The sequence below is a fragment of the Osmia lignaria genome, chromosome 15 (genome assembly GCF_051020975.1).
Source record: "Osmia lignaria lignaria isolate PbOS001 chromosome 15, iyOsmLign1, whole genome shotgun sequence".
NCBI classification, from domain to species: domain Eukaryota; kingdom Metazoa; phylum Arthropoda; class Insecta; order Hymenoptera; family Megachilidae; genus Osmia; species Osmia lignaria.
In genome coordinates, this window is record NC_135046.1 from 12,835,243 (window position 1) to 12,853,388 (window position 18,146).

General features: G+C 44.6%; 2 protein-coding genes across 3 annotated transcripts in view; one reads left to right on the forward strand and one right to left on the reverse strand.

The window, feature by feature from the left end:
* Positions 1 to 18,146, forward strand: part of LOC117608422 (band 7 protein AGAP004871) — a 126,611-nt gene that overhangs the window by 77,336 nt on the left and 31,129 nt on the right. The gene's annotated exons all lie outside the window — the stretch shown is intronic.
* LOC117608423 (LHFPL tetraspan subfamily member 6 protein) lies at positions 181 to 17,428 on the reverse strand. 2 transcript variants are annotated; one of them, XM_034333517.2, is made up of 5 exons: positions 16,424 to 17,428; positions 11,957 to 12,075; positions 9,741 to 9,916; positions 7,424 to 7,519; positions 181 to 7,176 (listed from the first exon to the last, which is right to left on the reverse strand). In XM_034333517.2, exons 1-5 carry the CDS (start codon positions 16,511 to 16,513, stop codon positions 7,043 to 7,045), a joined length of 615 nt encoding a protein of 204 aa, XP_034189408.1. In that variant the 5' UTR covers positions 16,514 to 17,428; the 3' UTR covers positions 181 to 7,042. The 2 variants fall into 2 exon arrangements, with proteins under 2 accessions (XP_034189408.1, XP_034189407.1); XM_034333516.2 differs by having other exon boundaries at positions 7,424 to 7,522; positions 16,424 to 17,426.

An 18,146-nucleotide genomic window follows, 5' to 3' on the forward strand; every position in this document is an offset into this window, starting at 1 on the left:
GGCGCGGCGCGGCGCGGCAGCGGAAACTGTAACCTGGAAAACCGAGCGTCGAGTTAACCCGAACACCGCAGCCGCCGTAGTCAGCAATTAAGTACGTTGTGCAGGATAATTAGATGGCTGGTTTTAGAGGTCGCTTGTAACCCGTATCGATGCCCCGACCAAAATGAAGCCCCGAACACCGGCTACCCTGCCACAACCATCCACGAAATTCGATGCAATTTTTTCCCTATACCACGTATTCTACTCTTCGTCGCGTTCCTCTTTCCCTTTTTTTCTTCTTCCTAAGCATCGAACACGGATGATTTACGGTCAGACCGTTTTTTCCCAGCTTCCTGTCCATGAAAACGCATAAATTCTGACGCATCAAGCAGGACGGAATATATAATATGGAAATATTGGGGAAAGCACTCGGCAGAGAAATACGAATCGCCTAGGAAGACGAGCCGCGAACGCGTTCAAAGATCGACAAGGACAAAGGCTTTTCCTTGAAGGATACTCTTCCTACGAGTGTTGGAGCATTCACAAAGGAAGCCTAGGAACCAGTGAGAAAAGAGATTTTCTTTGAAACCGCTGAGAGTCCATTGCAAGGTAACTCGAGGAAAAATCTCAAGTTTAAAGACTCTCTTTCTCTGTGACGTTCGAGTAGCTTGTCTTTCCCTTCGAATCGCGTCCGCGATTCTCGAAAGGCGTTAAACACGCCCGATTGCTATTCCGCCGATTCCTTTTTCGTACGCGACTCTGTTAACGGAAAAAGAGAAAAAATTCGATTCCCCGTAGTTCAGGGATCATTTAATTGTAAAGTTTGGTGGCGCGAGACGCGATATTTACGTTGCCCCGTTGTACGCGGCGTCGAGAATGAATTCCAATTAAACAACATGTATTCGAAATAAAAAAGGGAAGGAGGAGAGAGGAGAGGGATGGCTACGATTCAGCGAAATAATAGTTGCTCTCGATTCGAGTCGTTGAACGAGAACCCCCCCTTCTCACCGAATTTCGAAGACAATGGATTGGATAAAAATGGAAAACTATTGGATTTTCGTTGGTGCTCGTGTAGTTGGACGGTCACGGCGATGCGACAGCCAATTAATTTCACCTGCCTCGGATCGCGTACCTTTTGTTTCCGATATAAACGACGCATTGTCGCGGATTAGTCGCGTATCGATTCGAATTCGAATTCGTTTCGTTTCGTTTCGTTTCGTTTCGTTTCGTTTAGCCGAGTTAGCTCGACCGTTTCCCCATGAAATCGTTAACTTAGCAATCGCAGTTGAATCGATACGATTGCTAATTTATTAATTCTCCGCCGCCTGCCTATTTCCAGCTTTCCTTTTATTCCGGGTATAAGGGAATCCAGTGAGAATTATTTAGGAAACCTTTCTCCCAAATGGAAAATTGGATGGTAGGAAAATGAAGCACAATCAAAGGTTCATTTATTCAAATTTTATTATAAAATATAATAATACGTAACATTTACGTCGTGTCGAGTATTTACGCGCTATACGTACATGTATAGAATATGTACAAGGGGGTGTACTCGTAAAGTTCACGTCGCTCTCGATGGCTGTCGTTAACCTGTTAACCGACTCATTTTTCAACCCGAAAAAACTGCACTCTCGCGCTCTCGCAACAAAAATTCGCTAAAGAAAAGTTCATTCATCTTGCACGTAGACGTATGCTAATATACTGTATTTTCCTCTCGATTAAAGCGTAATGATGCAATTAACCCCCCCCCCCCGAGCCGGTACACAAGTTTTTGTATGTCGCATCCATGAATTTCTATATTGTTCCTTATCGTAGAAAATTAACTCAGTTAACCTGTTAACCGAATAATTTTTCAATCTGAAAAGACCTGTTTCTCCTTTGAGGGTATAATTAATTAATTTTGTATGCAACCTATACTCGTACGATGAACCTTCCTCTTAATTAGAATGTAACGATGCAATTAAATTCATTTCGACGCGTCGCCAATTAGCAGGTCACCTCGTCGATTCGGAGGGGTTAAAGATATAATTCTTTTAAGAATCAATCGATTCGATCTTCGCGCAGTTAACAGGTTAATCCAAAGTTCGGCCGCACTCGTTCGAGCACACACCACACAGAGATACAACGATCCTCTTCTGGATCACGCCGCTCGATCCAAACTCTGGATTCGTCGTTTCGCATTGTTGAAATCCACGGAAACAGAAAAATCATTGATTGGTCTGAGAAAGAAACGTGATTAACGAACGTTTCGAGTGAACGGGTCTGATTTTTTGTGAAAAAATATTGCCGAATTTTATTTTCCTTTGGTTAACCTTCATCAACGCGAAACGGTCGAACCCATTTCGGACGCGAAACAAAATTTACTTTTGTCTCGCCACCCAGTCGCACGATCGCGCTACCGTTATTTACATTGAATAGTGTTCCTCGAACGTCAATTATTAGTACACGGTTTTTTTTTTTTTTTTTTTTTTTTCTTTTAGTTCGACTGGATCTGTCTTTGATCGATCTAGATCGTACAATCTAGAAAACATTGAAGTTACAATTTAACTGTAATTAAATTTCGTATGCTGTAAGTTAGTTTGAAAGAGGACAAATCGTACAACAAAGGAAATTGTGCGCTTACTAAAACTCCGTCGCGAAGGGGTTCATTCACGAAGGTTCTTCACCGTCGACAACGTATTCAGGCAGCAGGTTTTTCGTGTCCTCGAAAGGATAGCAATTTACATGCAAATAAGGAGCAAAGGATCGAGTGGAACGGTTACAAATCCGTCTCAATCGATTTAACGCTATTTCTGGAGTTTACGAAAACGACTGGCAATCGTTCGATCAATTATTTGATTGAATTTAACGTATTAAAAGTGTTTTCTTCCCTCTGTTTAATGAAGAGGAAACGATGTTGGGTAAACAATCGGAGGAGTAAAGCTGGTTTACGAAATAATTTTCAATCGAGATGACAACGCGATGCTCGTAGCCGGATCGAATTGTAAACGAGGGGCAAATTGCATCGTTCAGCAGCAACGATGTCTCGTTTGCAGTGTCGTTTACGCGTCGATTATGCCGTCAGAGTCTGCTCAAAGAATCAAAGTGTACGCCTCGGGTCGTTGATTTAATCGTCGACACGAACGGATCGACGGGAGGAGCAGGAAACGGTTAAAGGGTAGTAGCTAGTAGCTAGTAGCACCCCTTGTCACCGTGGAGGAACCGCTCGACTCGGTAACGCGAACAAAGGAAAATTTCATCCATATACCGAGGGGGAAACTATTACGAAATTGCGTTTCGTACCTCAACCTGTATTCCTAAGAGGTTCGTTTCCGTTCCCTGTATAACGCGTATCACGTCAGGCGGCGCGGAAAAACGAGGTCGAACGATATCGAGAAGGAATTCGAGGTATCGACGAGCGTTTCGCTCGCGGCCTCGTTGAATATTCCGTCGCGAGGCTGTTGAACAACGGTGCAGAAAACACGACGTTCAAGAAACTCTCCGATCTGCCGTTCCCGTGGATCTTTTCCGACAGGCTCGTCGTCGCGGATCAAAGGGAATTTTTGGCAACCCTCCAATTACGAACACGAAACTTAAAGCGTTTATACAGAGCGTCTGAAAAAACCCGCGTACCGTGAAAAAGCGTTTAAACCTTCCAGACGACTGAGCAAACTTTCAGCAATTTGAGCAAGATTGTCATCCAAACAATTCCTTCGTTCGACGAGTTCGCCTCTCGATAGCTCTATTAGTCGAGAGAATAAACTCGACTGGTGTCCCGTTCGCAGCGAGAGAAATGGCTCGACGAGCGTTCCGATAAGAGGCAAAGCGGGCTCGCGGAAAGAAAAATAGCTAGAGGAGGAAAGCGAGTCGCAAAGACGTGAGCGGGCAGAGCGAGATTTACAAGGAAACTTTGCTTCGAGCATCTCGCGGACAGCTAACATAGTCGATAGATCGACCGATCGACCGATCGATCGCGTCGATCGCTAGACGATTGATTTTAAACCCCCTACTTTTCCTTTCCGTTCCGCAGGAACTACTCTTTCACCGAGAAAATATTTCCACGAACGCGAAAAGACGTTAAAAACGGGAAGTCGAGTGTAATAATTTTCAGGACGAGCACCGTTACACGCGTACAAAGCGTGTGTCGACGCAAACGACACATAGAAACGTTCCTTTCTCGAGAAAGAAACTATTCTTACCATGCTCGTGGATTTTTCAAAGTCGTTTCCGTTAAACTGTTATAACTACGTATTCTGTGCGAGACAGGGATTTGCTAACTGACGACTCCGTTCACAGCAACGCCATTTCCCTTTTCCCTTTTCAAACACAGTGTACATAACGATACAATTCCGCTAAATTCACGCTCTGATAAAGAATAAAAATCTATTCGAGAAACCGCGAAGGGTGCAAAAAGCCACGTCAGGTCAGAGTGTCTCGGCGAACGTATAGTTCTCGACACAGCGAAGATCGGAATCGCAAAATCACGGTCCATGAGATGAAAATTGTGAGAAAAGAATAGCGAGTAAGAAACGCGAAGCGTGTTACACGATTTCTCTGAACAACGCGCGACGGGAAAAACAACGCCGCCTTTGAAAATCTGGTGAAATCGCTAAAAGCCGCGGCCTCTATTCTCCTCCCTCGCTTTTCACTTTTCGCTTCTCTTTTACTCTCGTCCCATCCACTGTCCACTCGCCTCTCTCTTTTCCCCTTTACCTCTCTGTTACTTTGCGCGAGCTAAATTTTCGACCAAGTCGAGTGGACCACCCTGCGAAACGGAAACCGCCAACGTAAAAGCGACTCTTGCTGCCACCTTTCTAGTTCGCCTCCACCGTTGCTTTCCTTTTCTTGGCCTCGTTAACGCCACGCGTCGACTAATTGTGTCCGCGGTCTACCCTTTCGCGATTTAGGGCTTGTCCCAGTCCGCCTTTCTATCTCGTCTGGCCGGGTAACGAGGAAACGGTAGTGAAACGACATTTTCTGCAAAATTATCCTTCGTTGTTCTACCGAAAGTTTAAAAGGCAGCGTAAGTTTTCAATAGATGGAAAACCTCGGAGCTGTAGAAGATCGTCGGTTTGAACAATATACCTTTAGATTGTAAGTAAATGGAAATAAAAAGCGTTGACCCTTTCGTTGTGGCACGTTTGCGAGAAAATATACTCGTTGCTTACGACGCGACGCAAGATACACTGATGAAAATTATTTTTTTAAACATTGCTGCAACGAAGAATCACGACCAAATGAAAAAATGCGGTCTGAATTACGATGAATTCGAAACGTGCATCGAAATTGGATCAACCGAATGCGTTTGCAAGGAAGCGACGATGCGCGAAGCCTCTTTTGGCTCGTTTTCGCTTTTTGCAAGGTGGATTTAGTTCGGACAATGCGAGTACCTTCACGGAATGTCGGCTTTTCGTTCTCTGCTCGAAAATTAAGCCCGACACGTTCCCGATTTTTCCTAGCCGCCATTGTAATTTTAATTGCGAACCAACTACGCTTCTCGAGAAGACTGCTGCGCACAGGTTAGGAAAGGGGTCGACGGCATATCGCCGCGATTCATTATTCTAATTGGGAATCGTTCATGAGTGGAACGCAGCTTTTGTTTAGTTTTAGACTTTTGTTTTCGCGTTGTTAACGAGTCGAACGTTAAATTTCGACATTTTCTATGGAGATTTTGTAATTTTCCCAGGGACACTTTGTCCCGGTATTGTGCTAGTTACCTGTCTCACACCCTGAATCCTGTACAAACAAGAAATCCGAGAAAGCATGGGGTGAAAGCGTGGAAAGTCCATTCCATCCTCGGTGTTGGAACTGTTGGCGACAGATCTCGAGAATCAGTCCAATGGACATAAACAAAGAGACAGCATGAAAAAGATGGGTACGATTGTCCCTTCGGTGGCAAAGCAACCGTTGAACTCGAGTACGGTCGAAGGTGTCGAGAGAGAAATAACGTTTCCAGCGAAATCTCGAAAAAGTGACTCGAAAAGCAGCAGAGAATCGATCGCGAGGGCCTCTGATCCTTCGAAACTATTCAACGTTTTAATTTCGCTAACGATAAGTAATGAGAATTCGAACGCGATTATGACACGAGCCTGTTAACCGCAAACCGTGACTGCTTCTCACAGAAGAAACAGGGACGTGGAAAATGAGAGCAGGAAACGAGTAGGTTTGAAAAGCGAAACACGTAGCTGTTTAGAAATACTCAAGCACAACCTCTACAAGTTTGGAAGACAAGTTGGAACAGGATTCGACAGACATTTAAAATTGTCATGCTCTAGTTGGTAATTTTATTAATCGAGCACGATCTCGATTCGATCTCGACGAGTTTTCCTTGTCGAACGATCCAGTCCCGAAATAGGAATCGAAAACGCTCAGAATTTCATTCCCTTTCACTCGTATCTTATAAAGAAGTTTTCGCTTATCGATGATTTAACCCTTTAGCCGCGGTTGAAATGAGTAGAGTAAAATTGGAAGGAACTAAACGATGAGAAGATAAGAGCCAAGTAGAAGGTGCGTTTCAAAAGGAAACCACTATCGTGGCATGTAGATAGCTAAAGGGTTAACGAACCAATTACCCTAATACTTCGTTTACCTCTCGTCTAAAGGTGTAGTTTGTCTCGAAGCGACATAGTCACGCTGGAGTGACACATGAAATTCGTCACGGAACGCAACAAACTCCCTGTTCAATTATCCTTACGTTCTACAACATACAGGTTCGTTCACGTGTACAAACATTAACCGTGTAGGAAAGTGTAAAACGTAAAATTGAAGTGATGACAATTTATACATACGAGTATACCTATGTATATAAGAAAATCTTGCGTTCACTGTCTGTAGATGCGAACGGACACGAAATATTCGTTTCTAAGTAGACGGTGGGTGGTACGACGTTACACGCACTTGGGTGCTAGCGCAGGTGGGTGCGTGTAAACCAGTGTATACCCAGGTGAACGCAGGTGGCGAGGTGAGGCAAGGCTGGTGGGTTGGATGCTCGTGAGGGGAGCGATAATCAACAGACCGTGACGAAGGAGAGGCTGGTCGTCTTCGGCGAGGCGTAGGCATGAATCGATTGCGAGTATCTCGATTGTCAAATGCGCAGGGGATCGGTGTGTGGGTTGGACGGCTTGTGTCGTGCCGCGCAGAAGCTCAATCCAAAGCACAACATTAACAGCGCCACCGAGCCTACCAGCAGGTGGCTTGACCACGACACCGAACACTTTCCTGAAACAGATGCCAGATACGTCTGTCAACGCCTTGACACGTCCCTTCTCTTCCCTTCCTTCCTTCGCTTTGGTTAGCCGCCATCTAACACTGTAATTGTGTCTGATGGTTGCGCGGTTACCTCCTTACTATCGCGTTTACATTGCAAAAGAACGAAAAAACTTCTCGTCTATCGCAAGAATTGTGGGGAACGCGGCAAAGAGAGGAGACGTTGGATCGTTAAATCGGTCCTCGGAGCTATACTCACCGAGATTGTATACATTAGCACCCTTCCCACAGGATTCCCGTACCTCTCGGTTGTCCCATCCTATGGGATACATCACCAGACCGCCGCATATCATCACTGCTGTAACGAGAAAATGGCAGCACAGGGTTAATAGTCGATTTAAATCTCCCGTCTTTTCCATCCACTACGGGATCGATCCTTTTGATCGAGCAAATACCAGGAATTCCTCGAATTCTTGCTACCCGTTGGAAAATCAAGCCGATATAATTCGAACCTTGTTTCGATTTACGCGTACATACATGTTCGATCGAAACCATCGGCGAACCGCGAGATTTCCTTTCAACTTTTTCCCTTTTCGAAACTAATTAATTTAAATTGTCTGCTCAAATACGTGTAGCGTTCCACGTTTTTAATTATTTCAATGTTAACTGATCTAATTACTATTCAATGAAATAATTAAAAGGAACAGAAAACGATTCGTTATCAGATTATTCTAGCCGAAAATAAAAATGAGTGGAACAACGCGTTACACGAGGTGGCAGGAAAAGCAGATTTTCCAGCAGCCAACAACAGAAGGGTTAATCGTTGAACGGTCGATCGGAATACCAGGCATTCCGTGCACGGTCGACGCGATAGGTTGGATAACCGAGGGCATCAGCCGTCACCGATTACGTTCATCAGGTTGTTTTGCCTTGGTGCGTTTCGCGTTATCGTCGCTTCGACGAACAACCATCGTTCGCTGCAAAGCATTCTTCGCGCCGTTTGCTAACATCTTTTTTGCTTAGAATCGCAACGAATGACGAAGAAAGAGCTTTGTTTTTCTACAATTTTTCATTTTATAAATCGTTTTTGATCGGAAAGAATAGAAGGGTAAATCCTTTACGAGCGTTTATTAATAACAATAATGGAGGCAGAGCGAGGAATAGTGGGAAGCTATTTTAAACGCGACGGAGTCGAGAGTGGAAAAGCGACGCGAGCGAGAAAATGGAACGCGTCAACGTTTGAAAGAAGAATGATATTCGAGTAATATCCGTTTTCTTTGTGGACAGTCGGTTCTCTAGCCGTTCTCGTGAAACCTCATGTCTTTCCATTGCTTCGCAAACAACCAGACGTTCCTATTAACGTTTCTCCTTGGTTCCCTCGTTTCCTACTTCTCGATCGATCCACGCCGGATCGCTTTTCTCGAAACTTTGCAAACCGTTCAATTTTATCCTGCTTTAAAACGATACTAACCTCCAGGCTAAAATAACATCGTCAAATTAAACTCTCCAAGTTTTCAATTCAGCCTGAATCACGCTCTACTCTTCTTTCATTATTTGTGCACTTGTACAAAGTAGCAGGACAACACGGAACGTTCGAGACAAATTCAATTTACCAGCTGATGTTCTACACCGACAGATCTATCGTACAACCTAGTCAGGAAATCTATTGTTTCGTCTATTATGCGAGATAAACTAGAACTCACGATCAGTGTCGAAGTTATCGTGAAACTTGCTATAGAACGCGTTACCTACCTCATTGTCGTCGATTCGACGTCGAGACACCGGCACCGGTGTAAAGTTTACCGCGAGTATAGCGCGACCGTCACTCCGCAGCTTATTAACAGCTACATCAATTACGAGTAGAGTATCTGACAAGTAATTGATCGATCGATCAGTTTCTGAACGTATCCATCAGGACAGATGGTACTCGCAATCGGATACCAAAGATATTGTTACTTTGCCCAATTTTTCTCTCAAATTTAATCTTTCTTTTACGTAAGTCCTATAAATATATTCTTCTTCTGAAATTATTATTAGTTTTCTGCTTGCCAATCCTGTTGGCTGTTGGCTCGATTCTTCGACGCAGCAGGATCGCGGTTATTGCCTTTAGCCGTTCGCCAGCCGAATGGAGACAGGGTAAATGACCCAAAGAGGGTTAAAGTCTCTACTCGTACGTTATTAAAGCTTCTCATTTCGCGTTTATTGTCGATCGACGAGGGACAAATTTTCAACTATTTCGTTAAATTTCTAACCGCTATCTTCAATATTTAATGTGTTCGAAATCGCATCTTGCGATTAAACTACGGACGTTCACACCGTGGATACTTTGGAGCTTTTTATTCTTTTGTGAAAACGGCTGACCCGCTTGCGCTTTATTTACCGTTTAAACTCGCGGAACGTAATCGGCCGGTGCAACGAGCCTCGACCTCCAACGATACACCGCTCGATACTTGGTTGAGCAGCAAAGAGAAACGGAGAGGAAATAAATCTCGAATTGCCTAGGTCCTAGGAAATTATACTCTCGCCCCTTATCTTGTAACGTCGCTAGAACGAGGAAGATTGCGAGTAATACTCACCAGCGAGTAGTTGCAAGGCACCCAAAACTCTGGTGTGTTTTGGTGTCTTTAGGATGTGTGGAAGGAAGCTCGAAGCTGCTGCGAGCAAGGTTAAAGCGCCGATCACGGCGATCGCGACGCCGATTCCCATCGTGACGGTACTCGCTTGCCACCAGCCGCTCGGTATGTCCCAAAAGCTGCAATCAAATATTTTCCCAGTTATACCGTTGGCCACCGGGTGTGTTCGTTAAACTGTATTGTGGACAAAATTTCATGGAAATTGAATTTCAAGTTGTAAATTAACGCTTTCCGGGCTGAAGCGTAACTTTGATTGAAAGTTAAACTAAATTTTCTCCTCGGTCAGTCGGTCCGCTCAAGCTGAGTTTATTTATCGCTCGATAATTGTGGTCGTTGATTCGATTATGATTTGAAAATCGAAGATCGATGTTTTAAGTTTCTCAATTATTTCGCGCTCCTCTGTGTATCGCCAATTTGATTGGTAGAATAGCTTTTGCCGTATCGATAAACGTCCATGCAGGTGAAATTGGTATCCACTTTTGGAAACTCTGAATTTGCATTCTTTATCGTGCATTATACGCCAGAACGAAAGGATGTAATAAATATTGAAAAGTTTCGTGTTGTCTTTCGACGGTGCAGTCGGAGGCAAAGAAGCTTTCACGAATCGAAACAGGCCACACGCTTCAACTATTTCGGATAACCTGAAACACGCGGAGCGCATACGGCTTTTCCAATGAAATGTAAACACCGTGTGAAAAAACGCGTCAGAATCGCTGAAGCAACGATAGCGGTGCACTACTTTTAATTAACGTGCTTTGGCTTTAGCTGAAAATTTCGAACGAGTCGCGCGACCGTGGCGTAGAACGTTTCAATCGACTACAATTTTAAATTTCGATCCCTGCGACTCGCTTTTCTCTAACAATTTCAATTTTCCAACATCCAAAACATCAGTTGGTCAAAGAAGCGCCCATGGTTTCACCGTGTGATTTTCATTTCCATTAAATTTCTCTCCTTTGACCAAACATACATACGTCGAAAGCAAACTAAACCAGATCGTCATCCGCGTGTACTTGTATGCGTGTTTAGTATCTTTGATCCATAATTGAAATACGTAACATAGGTCATTTCCATATAGTACGGTGGTTAGATTCGTGGTAAACGGTGTCTCGCGTACATAGACCCAGAGATATAGACGCGCAGTCATTCGTGATCGTCGATTTGAAATTACACCCATGCTTTGCGGCCATCCTCCATATATGACTTTCCTCGGAAACCGTACAATTTACTCTAATGCTCAATTTTTGCCTCGTATCATCTATTTCGAAATCATCGCGCAATCTCTGTTCAAACGTATCTGTAACATCAAAAAAATTGCAGCAAACATTTTACAAACGCGTGATCAATCTGTGTCGCAATTTGTTTCACGAGCATAGCAGTTTTATACAGGAAAAATCCGTATCACCAAACGACATCGAGCTGATACCAGCAAACGGTCAAAACAAATTTTCCTGGTTTCCAGTTAAAATAGCGGATACACGTGTAATCATATTTACTGGGAAATTACATTTTAAATTCCTACCACGCGAATCAAAGAGAGACGAAAAGATACCGTTTTATCGAGTGGAAAAAATAAATGAAATAAAAATTTCATGATTTCGCAAATCGTATCCATGTGTAAGTTATCTGTTTCTCAATAACGAATTCGTTACTAGCGTGCGTTTATGTTACGAACTCGTGGAAAATGCGGTTGAATTATCGTAGAAAGTTTTTCAAATTTATCGTGCTCGTTTTCCGTGGAATTATTCTTGCTTGGTGGTTGAAAATTTTACGAGACCTTACGTCTTCGTCGAACGAAATTAACTCGCCGATTGCGTTTGCGAACGGAAACGATATCGAAGGGAGGGCGAGAGCGTGAAGAGGTGCCGGGAAATTGAACTTTTCCGGCAGACTGGCTTCGAATAATCCGTACGAATTTCTCCGTGATCTTTGCTACGTTTCATTCATAAAAATTTGCCTATTTGCCAATGAGAAGCAAGATTTTTCCGCAAACATGGTCGCGATATGGAATTTCTGACTAGGTATCATACGCTCTCGAAAGTAGACTTATATTTTCTACTTTGCTTGCGAAGCTAATGGAAAAAATAAGCAGGAAACTTGGTGAAACGCGATCGAACGTATAGATATGGGGTCTAAAGCGAAGAAAAGTGGGATATACGTACCTGGAGTACCTGGCGCACTCGTACACTATCTCTGGAGCAGTGTTCGGCGCCCTTATTCGTGGATAGTTGCAGCGTCGAAAGGAACTAAAGTACGCGTCCGCTTTTCCCAACAGTCGTCCCTGAAATCCAAAAGAATCGCGTGTTCAGGAAAATAATTGTGAAAGGAAAAGAGAAACCGATCTTGTCCGAGTTCTTCACTTTTCACGAATTTCCAGAAATATTCGTCGAGAGTAACGCAAACGTTTTATATTCTATCGGAATATATTACTAATTTCATCGAGTCAATTGTTCGCGACTATTCTCCCCTTGCTCTTTACTGTGAAACGGAGTTGAAAACTTCTCTCGACGAGCAATTGAAGGTAAAGCGACGAGGAGGAGGTTTGGTGAAATTTCAAAGAGGAATCTCGTCGCGAATAGGTTGCTTTTGCTCGCTGATTTTCGAGAGAATTTCGGTCTGGGTTAATGGTACTCGGATCGAAAGAACAGCAGCAGATGGATCGTTACTCTTGCTACGCCGGATTCCAAACGGAGGTTTTGCGTTTCAACTGGATCCACGAAGAAAACCGTTGACCCCGTGCCAAACAGTTTCTTCCTCGAGAGATTAAGTTTTGCAGGCTACGGCCGTTGAGCGTCGCGACGCGGGCGCAACACGACTTTCTTGCACGCGAGCCTGTTAAAAGCGCGCGCCCCTTTCCCACTCGAATGAACCCTTGAAAGTCCGACTGAATTTCTGGGGAAATTGTTCACCAAAAACGATCCAACTCTATTTTACCCTATCGTAAATGGTTCTAATTAGAGGTTGCCGCAAATTCACCTTTCTTCGTTAACAGATTCCTAACCAAGGAGCACTTACTCTATAACAATAGACAGTAATGATAATTGAAAATGACTTGTTCGTTCTCTCGCAAGAAACTGCTGAAAGGGTGAGTGAAATGTAGGGTAGTATACTCTTTCGGCGTGTCTGACTGAACTAGCTTTGCCATACTACTAGTTTAACCAACACGCATAGTAGAGCGAAGAAGCGAGAACGTAGGATCGCAAATGTAAATTCGCTTATACATTTATTCATCCCTCCTACTCGAGTATTTTCAAAGCCATTTAAAGGGTTCGCTCGACGCTTGACTGCTCGAGGAGGATATACGTTTCGAAAGGACGGGACGTTAGGCGTCCAAATTATTCATCGACTGTTTTCGCGTCCGTTATCTGCGTCGGATTAACGAGCTTGCTAGCGCAGCTTGGATTCGAGTGAACGAACCAGCGAGCAATCTAAAGTTTCGACTTTCAAGTTCTACGCTGACTTTTTGAATTCCTAAGGAACGCTCGAAACTAAATGAGAAGTCGTAAATTGATTTTTCTTACGTTCTAATGCTCAAAGAAGAATCGGCAAACTTTCCAGTCAGTGGGTCAAACTCTCATACCGAATCGTGTATTAAAGGGTCGTCAAGCGAATAACGAGGCGGGAATTAAAACGGTATTTATTCCCCGGGCTCGATAGCCGACGATTTATTCTTTTCTTCCTGAAGTTTCTGGATTTCGTTAATGTAATTGCGCCAAGGGTGGAACTGGAAACAGCTCGAGGATATTATTGGTATTGATCTTTCAAATAAAGCGAAACCTTCGTGAATGTTTCAACGCGTAATACAATATTGGTAGGTAGAATACACATTGTTATCTTCGAAAAGTTTCCTACCGGCTAGCTAGCTGGCTATTTCCGATTGTTACGAATCAAAATCAGTTAGCTGCTTGTTCCGCGTATGGAGCTGGTCGATTATACTAGTGTAAATATCTGTTATCACACAGTAGATACTGAGAGTTAAACGTTTAACAGGAAGCGCGTTTACATTTCATCTGGCTTTATGAATCGAACGGTTCCTATGGAAATACCATTCGTCATTAAAGGTTCGTCGATCATTCGCACGATCCGAAACATTTTCGCGTGCACTTGTTGAATGTCGTTCCTCGTTTGACCGGTTGCAAACGGTTCGTTAAACGCAGCGTCGTAACGAGGCCGGTCGAAAACGCGTTCCATTGCGACTAAACCGTATAAACAGCTTTATGCAAAATTTATAATCTGCCAATTTCGGAGCTCATCGGCATGCTAATGGTACACGACTCAACCATTCCCGATTCCACGGCTTTTGGCCTACCGAGTTACGTTCGGATCATGAACAGATCCGAATCAGAATATGTATACCGTCAAATCTCTCCATTTGCCAGTTTCTGAATAGGAAATGCAGCAAACTGAAAGGAACGGTGTTCCTTTCATCGCAAGTGTTGATTCATTGAAATATATCGAAAGGTTGGGGTGTGTGTGTGTGTGTGTGTGTATGTGTAATGGAATTACGCTTGATTACGCTCGATTACGCGGGGAAAATGAGTAAGCTAAAGGGGAGAATTAGCGGGTCGTTTACTCCGAGGGCGAAGAAAGTGTTGAATTTCGCCTTCCAAAGTTTCACCCTTTCGTTTACTGGACTGGAAGTTGGAAAACGGAAACTTGGTTGCTGTTTAACAGCGGCGTAATTGCGGAAACTTTTCAATTCGTGCGTTTTACGATAAATGTGATTATAGGATTATTCGCGCTGGGAAATCTTCTGTTTAGCTGAATTTCGAGCAGCGAATCGAAAATATTTTCATCGAAAGGCGGATAATCTTAAGGTATAAAGACGTATTCCCGGTAGTCGATAAAATTTTATTAGCGCGAACGGAGGTAGTGGAAGGAAGGAGTTGCACACGCTCGCGTGCAGACAGCCGGGATCGCGATGAAAGTACACACGCTCGTCTCTCGCAGTTTCAAACGGAAGCGGAGAACTTCGAAACCTATTAACGTTTCTTTGGATCTTTGTTACCCGAGGCAACGTTTCCGCATCCCGGGAGACATTAATATGGGTTGCCGTTTTCGCGATAGAGTTTCCAAGTTGCTTCGACGCTTTCCAGCCGGTTCTTGTCGGTTTCGCGACGCGGCCAGAGATGCTACGAAATTGCTCGAGCTTCTCGCGTCAATTTAATGCTCGCGCCGAACAACGATCCTCGGCTGTCGAAAAGTTTCCCTTCTCGCGTGATCGCAATGTCTTGCCAAACGTCCTGCCACGCAAACGGCTCCTGTTAACCTTCTTCGTACACTCTTTCTCTCCCTTTCGCTCCCTTCTACCCTCTAAACGCGTTCCTCCCCGAACAAAAACGACGTCGTACGGTTTTACGACTATGGAGCGAAACTAACGGCTCGATGAAAGCTCGATGCTATCAAAGAACATCGGGAACCATCGACGTCTTTTTAACCTCTCGTTGCAGCGCACCCTATGTGTGCAGGTGCTTTAAATAGGTGTTCTTCTTCTTTTTAAAAACATTCTTTCCCTTGTTTTTCTCGATCTAGCCAGAGAAATGGGAGGCGAGAACGCGACAACACGACCACCCAACGACTGCCATTTTTCGGTCATTTCAATAGCATTCGAAATTTTCTTTTCTACTTTTCTAAAACAATCTTTCAGCGAAGCTACTTAAAAATTACACAAAGATCCGTCGATTCAACGATCCAGATCAGTGATTCGTTCTAGCCAAGGTTCGTTAGTTTCACTCCACGGTTCAAAGAACAATTTACCCGGCACTGTTTATTAATCCGGTCAAATGACTGTGTTTAAATTACAAAACCCGCTGCCAACGCAATTCGTTCGACATAGCACGGTAAAATTGATATTGGAAATTTAATTTTATCGAGGTCAGCCTTCGCTGCTGCTCCCCACCGAATTTATTCACTTTTATCCGTGGCTGCGTTTCCTCGCAGTCTCGTCTCGTTAATTAACGAGCGCATCTGGTGTTTAACTCTCGAACGCGAGGCGTGTTCTTGTTCTGGCGGAAGAGTTTTTAAACTCCAGTTGATCCCGGCGTTACGACGCGACGAGATCTCTGTACGGATTCAATTTGATTTGAAAAGCGATAAATTTCCGGGAACGATTGATTCGTCATTGGGACAGGAAACATTGTCACACCGTAGGGGTTCTGTCTGCGCCGTTCGTCGCTTCAAACGGACTGATTGCGAGTTAGTACGTACGAGTTGTTGGCGCGAAGCTGGTCCATCAACGAATTGCAGAAAAACGAACAACCGGAAGAGAAGAAATATCATATCGAGATTCGAAATATCGATGATCAAAAGAAATATGTACAGCGCCCCAGAGTTTTTCCGACAGAACAGGAGGATATATTCTACAGTTAAAAATACTAATGAATTCCCCGAGTTCCTTCGCACGTGGACCATGATGTCTTTGATGACTAACGAAAGTAAAAGCATTAGAAAGAGCAGCATGGAACACAGTGTGTGTATTGCGATAAAAATACGATTGGAAGGAGTAGGTAGAGTGCAGCTGGGCCAGCTATCAAGCACGATCCGCAATTAGAACGGTGCCACGTTGGTTGCTCTGTGGAGCGGGGAGTCGCGCGTTGGATCGAGCAAAAGAGAAGATGGAGATCGCTCACCTGAATCCAATAAGGCAGGTAAAATCCGGAACAGGCGAGGATCGATGCCACGGTGGACAGAGTTGCCCACAGCACGCACAGCACTGTCATCTCATCGGTTTAAAAGCGTTCCTCCACGATCTCTCTCTGCTGCTGCTCCTTTTCTACTCGCTCATCGCGAACAAACGCTCGAAAACAGGCAACCCTTGAACGCGAACGCGAACGCACTTGTACGATTCTCCGGCCTCTGCGCCAACACAAAATTCTCGGAAAATTGGGTCGAGCACTCGAGAAAACAGGCTAGTTCCGTTACAGTTTCGTCGCACAAGTTACCAGCAAAGCACCGTCACGAGAAAAACTTTATTCTTCTTTATTCACTTTTACACTCTACGATGCCGACGCTGGGAAAGATGAAAATAGAGCCGGTCAATAGGCCAACTCACGGTCAAGGTTCGCCGTCGGCGTGTTTCCCTCCACACGAAAGCATCCCTTATCCAGTCGATCCTCCTCTGTTTATCCTTATCCACTTTCGTTCTGGTTTAACTCACGCCACGATGTACACGAGTTCCTCGGCAGGCATGTTCGCCGTGGCGCACGTCGTTTTGTCTGGCCGAAACGTGGCTACGAGTATCCCGTTAATTATAGAATCGCGTACTGGTTGGTTCGTCGACTCTCGAGAAGAATTCACCGCCCTGCTTCATTCTGTTCGCGGCAAGGACAAGGTGAACGGCAGAGGCAAGGAGAGGAAGCGTTTCTTTCTTTTGGGACGGTGTTTAATTATAGGCAAATCGCGAGAAGGTTTGAAAACGAGAAGAAGAGGAGGAGGAGTAGGAGGAGGAGGAGGAGGAAGAAGAAGAAGAAGAAGAAGAAGAAGAAGAAGAAGCGGACGGAGTGGCGACCGAGTGAACCGTCACTCGCTCGGCGCCGCTTCGAAACTACGACTGAATCAGAGCTAAACAGCGGACAAAGATTTAGCCACCACCGTGTTTCGCGATGCGCGCTGCTACGCCGAGTGCGGCCAGTCGCTGGCTCCGCTCCGTTCCGTTCCGTTCCGCCTCGCGGTATCCTCCCACTCTCTCTCATCTGGCGAACATGTGTGCGCCGTGCGCGTGCTGCGCCAGCGCACCCTTACCACCCTTCCATCCTTTCCTTTCTTATATGTACTTTCCTCTACTTTTATGCCGTCGTTTATACCTTTTCTGCCCACCGACCACTCTTTCGAAAAACTCTAATTAAGCTGGCCAACTATGTAGTTACCGACCTTGTTGCTACCTGTTGATAGTTTTCTTGCGTTTATCGGCCCTACTTACTTTTCGTTCGCGATCGAATCGTTTGCGCTTTCGAGCACGTGGGTCGCGTGTCGTTCCTAAACTTGGCCGCATTTTTCTCTCCCGCGATGCCATCTGGATAACACGTGCCGCTAATTCTTTCACTGCTGCCTAAAACTCTGTGATCCGAGTGGCTCGTCTTAGCCGTATTACCTGGTTACTAGGAATTACGTATTTAGCAGTCGAAGGGTTGAACTTGCAGAGCTTCTAGAACATCGGATTGTCAATTTCTTCGTGGATAAATGATTTACCGGGCTGCTAGAATGTTCACGACCTACCCCACACGTCGCAATTCGTGGAGCTTCCTAACAAGTAAGAAGTCCAAACTTGTAAGATGCAGTAGCGAGCATAGAGGGACGACGAAATTGAATTTTCTTTGTCCGTGTCCCGTTGCGCCCCGACTAGACGAAAGACAA